The sequence below is a fragment of the Phodopus roborovskii genome, unplaced genomic scaffold (genome assembly GCF_943737965.1).
Source record: "Phodopus roborovskii unplaced genomic scaffold, PHOROB, whole genome shotgun sequence".
In the NCBI taxonomy this organism is placed as follows: Eukaryota; Metazoa; Chordata; class Mammalia; order Rodentia; family Cricetidae; genus Phodopus; species Phodopus roborovskii.
Window position 1 is genome coordinate 10,523,889 of NW_026126636.1, and position 9,297 is coordinate 10,533,185.

A 9,297-nucleotide genomic window follows, 5' to 3' on the forward strand; every position below is an offset into this window, starting at 1 on the left:
GATAACAGGGATACAAGGGACATATCTAACACAGTAAAGGCAATGTACAGGACACCAATAGTGAACATCACTAAATGGAGAAAACTCAAAGCAATTCCACTAAAATCAGGGACAAGACAAGGCTGTCCACTCTTGCCATATATATTTAAGAGAGTACTTGAAATTTAGCTAGAGCATTAAGACAACTGAAGTAGATCAAGGGGATATAATCTGGAGAGGAAGATCTCAAAGTATCACTATTTGCAGATGATATGATTGTATACATGACACACACAAACAGTCCTACCAAGGAATCCATAGACCCAATAAACACCTTCAATGAATTGGCTTATTACAAAAGTAACTAAAAACAAAACAAACAACAACAACAACAAAACAGTAGTCTTATATGCAAATAATAAAGTAGCTGAGAAAAACAAAACAAACAAACAAACAAAAAACATGGCTAAAACATCGTTTACAGTGTCCACAAATAGAAAATATCTTTTTACTCTAATCAAGTGTTGTGGTCTGAAAGGAAATGGTCCTCAAAAGGAGTTTTACTATTAGCAGGTATGGTCTCATTCAAGTACGTGTGGCTGTGTTAGTTGAAGTGCGTTACTGTGGAGATGGGAGTTGAGGTATCCTTTGCTCAAGCTTTGCTTTTGTGACAGACAGACCATTCTCTGTTGCCTGGAAGATGTATGACTCTCAACTATTTCCTCAAACCCCTTGTCTGTTTACATGTTGTCATTTTCTCTGGCATGACGATCATGGACTGAACCTCTGAAACTGTAAATGAGCCACCCCAATTAAATATGTTCCCTTGTAAGAGTGGCAGTGGTCACAGTTTATTTTCACAACAATAGAAACCCTAACTGAGACACCAAGCAAATGAAAATCCTTTATGATAAGAACTTCAGGTCTTTGAAGAAAGAAATTGGAAAAAAATTCATAAGATAGAAAGATCTTCTATGTTCATGGGCTGATAGGATTACTACAGTAAAAATGGCCATCTTACCAAAAGCAATCTACAGATTCAATGCAATTCCCTATCAAAATTCTAACACAATCCTTGACAGATCTTCAAAGAACAATACTCAATTTCTTATGGAAAGTCAAAAAATCCAGGATAGCTGAAACGCTCCTATACAGTAAAGGAACTTCTGGAGGCATCACCATCTCTGCTTTCAAGCTCTACTATAGAGCTATAATAATAAAACCCATATTGTATTGGCACAAAAACAGACAGGTGGATCAACGGAAAGGGGGAAATGGGTAAGGGGACTGGGAAGAGAGGAAGGAATGGAAACCCCACACCCAACATATAATGCTAGAATGTACTCTTGATACCCTCCATAGGAAGATAGATTCCACAGTCCTTCCAAGGACACACAAGTCAACTCTTCCCCAACAATGACCACGTGCAACTCCTCACACAACTGGTGTTGTTTCAGCCCTCACAGGCATTTCTGTCACCTTCCTGCAGGGAGTACGTATATACTACCTTCCCTGAGCGCTGAGAACACAGGGCAGACTGGGTGTTCACATGGATCTCTGTGTCACAAGAACACATAGGCCACATGGAGGCTCTCTCTGGTGCTGACAGACCAAGGCCAGGACACAGAAGGTGCAAGCCCTGGAATGAGCTATTGTTCTCTGAGGGCATGGGGATGCTTATCAGCGTTGTTGCTCAATGTGTTGTTTGGAGGAGACATATAAAGGGAAGTTGTGCGGATGAGGGGCAGCACTGAGATTGGAAGGGTTGAGCAGTGCCTTGGACTCAGGCCCCATTGCTCACAGCCCATTGGATCCTGGCACGCACTTCTCTCTGGGAAGTGTCTCAGCCCAGAAGGAAGAACACCAGATCCTAAGTTCTGTGTTGGAGCTGAGGCTCTTCTCCTCAGAGGCAGGACAGCAAGGGAGAAGATTGATGGAGGGGTCCTCTGTGCTTCTCTGCAAGGGGTCTACCCCCTGGCAGGGGCTTCTGCTTACAGGTAAGGGCAACCATTTTCTGCCTGTGTGAGGAGGGAAACTCAGAAGCAGACTGGAGTCTCCTAAAGAGGACAGGACCTTGAGAGAAGATTCAAGGCCTCTGTTTGTGGTTGTGGTGCAGAATGCAGAGTGAGGGACAGAGGCTCAGCAGCCTGAATCTCTCAGTGGACAGGAGGTGATGATGGTAAGAGAAGAGCCTCAAACTCTCTGTATTCACAGTATTTTACATTGGCTCCAGTTTTCAGAAGACATCTATTCCCAACCCAGGCAACATGACCCTACACATAGAAATCAAACAGGGAGGGCTAGTAAGATGCCTGAGTGTGTGAAGGTATGAGAACATGAAACCAATACTCATCCTTCGCACATTTAATGGAGAGAACAGACTCCTGCAGGTTCTATTGTATTCCACACATAGATGATGTGGTTGCACACACACCTGCACACCCTGGCAATGCACCCCTACACAGACATGTGGCATATATATTCATATGTGCACAAGGAGACACATATTTTTATAAGTAAATCTAAAATCACTTATTCACACTTGAATATTATTATTGTCATAAGCTCTAAACCTGGGAACTATGAAGACAAATCCATCGAGCCACATTCCTCCATCCCTTCTTCCTTCCTTTTCTACTTAATCCACTTGTGTCTGAGTTTTTTTCAAGAACTGAAACTTCCTAAAATGTCAGACTAATCCTACCATTACAAATTTCTTGTTCTTCTGGGTGGTGGTGGCTCCAGCTTTTAATCGTAACACTTGGGAGGCAGAGGCAATTGATCTCTATGAGTTCAAAGCCAGTCTGGTCTCCAGAGCATGTTCCAGGACATCCAAGCTACATAGAGAAACCCTGTCTCAAAAACCCAAAACTAAACCCAAACCCCAAACCAAAACCAACCAACCAACCAAACAACCAACTATAATTCCCTGGTTCAAATGGGCCTGATGTCAGTATATCAAAAATATGAAGCCATGGGCTGGCTAGTATCACAAAGGGAACAGAGAAAAAGTCAGAAACTGAGGCCTCTTTAGAGGTGGTGTTCAGAGAGTCATTGCTTTTCACACCAGACTCTCTATGTGAGGAGGAATACGGGACCATGAGTGGGGAACCAGGCAGACAGCTAAGCAGAGAATTCCTAAGAGAGTGACTGACACACTCAGACACTCTGAGTCAATGGAAGTCACGCTGCTCATGTCTGCAAAGGAGGGTGGGCACCCCCCCACACCAAAGCTGAGTGGTGATGATCACATTTGCTTAATATTGGTGTTTTTTCTCAATTCTCTTCTAGCCTCCTTTTTAACCTTCTGGCACCTGTCTACCACTGCCCACGTGACCACTGAATTAATGCCATCTCAAGTGGCAGAAGGAGAAAACGTCCTCTTTCTTGTTCATGATCTTCCTGAAAATCTTACAGTCTTTGCCTGGTTCAAAGGGCTAAGAAGCATGAAACATGGAATTGCAATGTACTTACTGCGCCACAATTTAAGTGGACCAGGGCCTGTGTACAGCAGTAGAGAGACCATATATCGCAACGGATCTCTGCTGCTGGAAAAGGTCACCCAGAAGGACACAGGATTCTATACCCTACGCACCTACAACAGACGTGCAAAAATCATATCAACCACGTCTATATACCTTCATGTGCATGGTAAGTGATTTGTTGTGAACTCTGTGAGCTGGATGGGATTCATTTCACTGGACACACAGAAACTTCTCAGTGTGGCTGGATTTATGTTGTGGTCTTTGATGCATTTGAACTTAAGGTTTGTGCATGGTAATAGATATGAGTCTATCTGCAATCTTCTACATGTCAGCATCCAGTTATGCCAGCACCGTTTGTTGAAGATTCTTTCTTTTTTCCATTCAATAATTTTAGCTTCTGTGCCAAAATCAGGTGTTTGTAGGTATGTGAATTAATATCAGAGTTTTCAGTTTGATTACATTGGTCTACATGTCTGTTTTTGTGCCAATTCCAAGCTGGGACCTTATGCCTCAGTCTGAGTGGACTTGACATAAAGAAAGCTAGATTCAGGTGTTGTCTACAACCCATAGAGGAACACAACAACAAAGCCAGAGAGTGAAGGCACAGGGTCTGTAGGGGAAGAGGTTGGGTAGGCATCACCCCGACACCATCCACTGGAAATGCGATCAGATGTGTAATGTCAGTAATCCAGGGTAATGTTGACAACTGAAGAGAGAGAGAGAGAGAGAGAGAGAGAGAGAGAGAGAGAGAGAGAGCCGTATAGTAGAAATGACAAGTGTGGGGACATTGAGAACATGAAGGTCCTGTGCAGACCTCCTACAATTAGCACAAGAAGACATTCACCCACAAACCTAGTCTGAGCAGCCGACCCAGCTGCTCGGGACAGTGGACCTCATCCCAGTCAAATACGAAGTCCCATTTATATTGATCTCTCTCTTCCCTTCTAGCTTTCCTTTGGAACTGTGGGCGGTTTGCCACCCCCGGTCAGCCAACTATTGAATCAGTGCCACCTACCATTGCTGAAGGAGGAAGTGTCCTTCTACTTGTTCGCAACCCCCCAGAGAATATTATAGCCTTCGCCTGGTTCAAAGGAATGACTGTGATAAAAACCCAGGAGATTGCCCGGTATATAACAGATAAGAAATCACCTGTGACAGGGTCTGCGTACAGCGGCAGAGAGACGATGTACCAGGATGGATCCCTGCTGCTTCACGGGGTCACTCAGAAAGACCCTGGGCTGTACACGCTACGAATTCTGAGGACAGATATGACAAGTGAGATGGCTCACGTGCAACTCCAGCTGGACAGTAAGTAACTCTCGGTGACTGTTCAGCGCTGGGCGGGGCTTAGACACACAGGACTGTCATGGCTGGCTTAGCCTTCCCTCCCTCTGCATCGTGTCCCCTTGGGAAAGGCTTGAGCACTTGGTGCAGGACGCACTGGTAGAGACAAATGGCCATAGAGCGGCTGCCGTGTTCTGACGATGCTTGCATCAAGGTCTTCCTTGATGGAAAGTAACTCAGCCTGAGATGTCAGAGTCAGCCCAGGCTCTCGGGGCTCAAGACCAGACTGGGTCCTGTCATCTTCCCAAGGTGGGACTAAAGTGACCCAGGGGAGCGTTTTTCTACTGCTCTACCATTACATCCGCTCTAAGCTGACAGGGAACAATGGTTTTGGAACATCCATGTGAAACTGGGGCATTTATTAGCTCCAAATTGAGAGTGTCACACACAAAATCCAGGCGCTGGTACGGAGAGCATGGAGGAGTGCTTCCTACTGCCTGCTCCTCATGGCTGCTCAGCCAGCTCTCCCATATCACCCAGGATCCTAACCCAGGGGTTAACTGCCTGCATTGTTCTGAATACTTTTGCATCTACACCCACTTTAAAAAAATGTACTACAGTTTTGCACACGGCAATCTTGTGGTGTATTTGTCAACTGAGGCCTTGTCTTGCAAAATGCAACTGGCATCAATAAATAAACTCAGCCAGCATAATACTCAAGCCTTTTAAAGACCCGAGCCTGCCTTGAAGATCAGACTCCTCCCAGGACCCATACAGCCCCAGTCCTGTAGCGATACTTTGTGCTCTAACAAATAAACCTTGCCTTAAGATCAGAGGGTAGAGATATCCGCTAGAGTTCTTATCTTTACGAAGTCATCAGACCTAAAAGGGGGTGAGCGTCTCTCCTTAGCTGTCTCAAATTCCTCTTTCTGCCCAGCCATATCACTTCCTGTTTCCTCCTCTCTAGTGCTGGGATTAAAGGCATGCATCTCCCAAATCCTGGGTCAAGGGCATGAGGTTCCAAGTGCTGGGACAAAGCTGTGTGCCGTCACCGCCTGGCCTCTATGGTTAACTAGTGGATAGCTCTGCACTCTGATCTCCAGTCAATGTTTATTTGTTAGAATACAAACAAGATAGACCTAAAGGCTACTTGACATAGCAGCAAGTGCATGTATTAGGTGAAGACAGGTGTTGAGTGTTGCCTCAAAGGAAACAGAAGAAAAAAGCCTAGAAAGGGACAGTTTCAGGTCTGCCGTGTTCAGGGGAGGCATCTTCTCAAACCCCAGTGTGCAAGTGTGTGCACAGTGTCTGACTGAGGGCAGCGAGGGAGCCATGTAGACACCCAAGGGGACAGTTCCACGCAGTGAACCTCACACTTTCAGGAGCACTGTTGGAAAGGAGGAGGTTATGTTTCCACACTTCATTAAGTGAGTTAGATACACACCTGCAACTCTAGGCTGAGTGATGACTCCATCTGCTCAGGATGGAGGTCAATGTCTTTTCACCAAGCACAATTATACCTACGTGATGGCTTTTTTTTTTGTCTTTTCTCTTCCAGCCTCTCTTTCTCTGTGTTGTAATCCTCTCACTTCTTCCCAACTCATGATCCAACCAGTGCCCCAGTATGTTGCTAAAGGGGAAAACGTTCTTCTACAAGTTCATAATCTTCCAGAAGATCTGCAAGCCTTTTCCTGGTACAAATCGATATATAGGGGCCAGGTTCTTAAAATTGTAGAATACAGCAATATTATACATTTCATCTCCTGGGAGCCTGAATACAGAAATAGAGGGACGGTGTACAATAACGGATCCCTGCTGCTCGAGAACGTCACGAAGAAGGATGCAGGAATGTATGCACTAGCAGTTTTAAACAAAGATTTCAAAATAGAAGAGGCGTATGTGAAGTTTTATGTGAACAGTAAGTGGTTCTCTGGTTTCTAGATGCTGGGCATGGCTTATCTCACTTAATGCACTGAACTGTCAGGTTGGATTGTCTATAATCTGTCCCACACTGCATTGTGTCAGTGGGCTCCTACTGCAGGACACACATAGGGTAGATAAACAGCAGTAGATCAGAACCCCTCACTTGTGCTGGGAAAACTCAGCCCCAGGATATCAGCCTCAGTGTAGACACTTGGAGCTCTCACACACGTCCCCAGAAAGACTCTGTAGGAGTCAGGCAGTCCCTGGCTGATAAAGCCTTGGGGTCCTCACAGAGAGTGCCTGGAAACTCTGACTCCAAAACTCTTCCACTGGCTGGAATCAAGGTGATGTTGGAGTTTTTTTTTTTTTTTCTCTTTTATAACCGTTTGTTTAGATTGTCTGTCTGAGCCCACAGGGAACAAGGCTTTATTGATTGTTCAAGTCATGGAACTGACTATCCCATAGAATGTAGAACCAGCTGTATACTGCCATGACAGCTGCAGTTAGGTAGCCACCTGTGTATCTCCTTCTCCTGAGGCTCAGTGGGCAGATATCCCGGCCATTAGCCTCTTGTTCTGGTGGGTTTATGAGACTTCACAGGAAGGTCAATGCAACAAGGGTAGAAACAGAGGAGGCAGCTGCTGTAGATGCCTTTTTCACCTCGGGGTTCCAGCCTAGGAACTTTTCTTCTGCAACTAAATAGTGACAGACGTTGCTGATGTGAGCAGCTCCCCACCCCAAGGTCAAATCATTGCTCATAACCAAGCTTATCCCATGGACACAGCAATGACCATTCACTGTGTGTCCCATTATAGAAAAACTGAGGCGCAGTGCCTGAATCAGGGTCACACAGTCCCTGGGTGGCAGATCCATAGCACAATCTATGTCTATAGTCAGGGCTGTAAATCCTGCCCCCCTCGAAATTTGTAAAGTACGGAACGAAGAGGGCCTGGTTGAACATCGTGGATGCCTGTCATTTGGTACCCTCCTCTGTTCCTTTACAGAGTATGTGACACGGCCCTTAGTGCGAATCACCGATACCACAGTTGCAGGACGTAGGTCTGTGGTCTTCACCTGCGCTTCACCTGATACTGACATCTCCATCCGTTGGATCTTCAATAACAAGACTCTGCAGCTCACAGAGAGGACAGTTCTGTCCCCAACAAAGTGTGGACTCAAAATAGATCCTGTGAAGAGAGGAGATGCTGGAGAGTACAAGTGTGAGGTCTCCAACCAGTTCAGTATGAAGACCAGCCTTCCAGTCAGCCTGGCTATGATGAACGAGTGACTTCTTCTCGTCCTACTGCAGAGTGGGGGCAGTAGTTTTTATCAGTTGGGTACAAAGTAGAGAAAAGTTACTACCCAGGTACAGCCAGCATGGTGACTGGTGCCTATAACCCTGGGATTCACATGTGCACAAGGGAAGGCCAGGGTTTAAAGGGAGGCTGTCTTAAAATGAAAATAAAGACATCAATATTGTAAACAAGAGTCAAAGGTCTTAAGAGCTTAGGCTGTGGTTCAAATATACCTCAGAATTCATGTGAACTTATTTCAGGATCCCTCACTGCGAGTCTGCCGTGAAAATGGTGCATTGTTTGCATAGAGAAAAACATCCCCTCACATGCTCCAGTACAGTCCCTGTCTAACTAATTTACCTAAGCCCAATGCTGCCTGCACGCCATTCACCCGTGTGAAGTGAGAAAGTGTGGCAGGAGAGGGGTCTGCCCATGTTTCACTGTGGACATGGCTGGCTTCTGGATAGCTTTGACCCGCCGTTTGATGAAGAAAAAACATCCTTCACGTCATGGCAGATCATACTGTTTCCAACTTCAGGATGGCATTCACAGTGGAGTCCTGCACATACGTGCTCTCCTGTTAATGTATATTCCCCTTCCCATTTTCTTCTCAGATGTTTTATCCCAACCAGTTTCCCTCCCCTCCTGTCTTCCCTAACCCCCACTTGCCCTCTACCTCTGATCAACTTCTCTTCTGTTTCAAAACAATGAGCAGACCTCCCAGGCATATCCACAGAACATGGCACAGCAAGTTATAGTAGACTTGCCACACACAGTCCTTGTATCGGAGTTGGGCGGGGCAACCCAGTAGGAACAATAGGAATCAGAGATGTCCCCCATACCCGCTGTTTGGAGTTCCACAAGAATACCCATCCACATTACTATAACTAATGTGCAGAGTCCCTAGCTGAAACCCATGCAAAGTCCCCGATCATCACCTCAGTTTCCCTGATGGTTTATAATCCATGCTCAATTGATACTGTGTTCCAACTTTTCACAGGGTCCTTGTCCACTCCGGTTCTTTAGTCCATTCTTTCTGTGGGGTTCTCCTGCTGCCGCCAAGTGTTTGGCTGGCTGTCTCTGAATCTGCTGTCATACATGCTGGCTGGTGCCTCTCTGATGACTATTAGGCTAGGCACGTATCAGGTCAGCTGTCTCTGTGGGTTTCTGCAGCCTGGTCTTGACCCCTTTGCTCATCACTCCTCCCTCTCTGCAGCTGGATTCCAGGAATTCAGCTCACTGTTCAGCTGTGGGTGTCTGCTTCTGTTTCCATCAGGTTCTGGATGAAGGCTCTAGGATGGTATATAAGACAGTTCTCAATCTCACTATCA

At 45.8% G+C, this 9,297-nt stretch overlaps 1 protein-coding gene across 1 annotated transcript; it reads left to right on the plus strand.

The window, feature by feature from the left end:
* Nucleotides 1-1,908: 1,908 nt before the first annotated feature.
* Nucleotides 1,909-7,959, plus strand: LOC127238943 (pregnancy-specific glycoprotein 22). Its single transcript, XM_051207719.1, has 5 exons — nucleotides 1,909-1,976; nucleotides 3,271-3,630; nucleotides 4,413-4,772; nucleotides 6,307-6,666; nucleotides 7,676-7,959. Exons 1-5 carry the CDS (start codon nucleotides 1,913-1,915, stop codon nucleotides 7,957-7,959), a joined length of 1,428 nt encoding a protein of 475 aa, XP_051063676.1. The 5' UTR covers nucleotides 1,909-1,912.
* The last annotated feature ends 1,338 nt before the right edge of the window (nucleotides 7,960-9,297 follow it).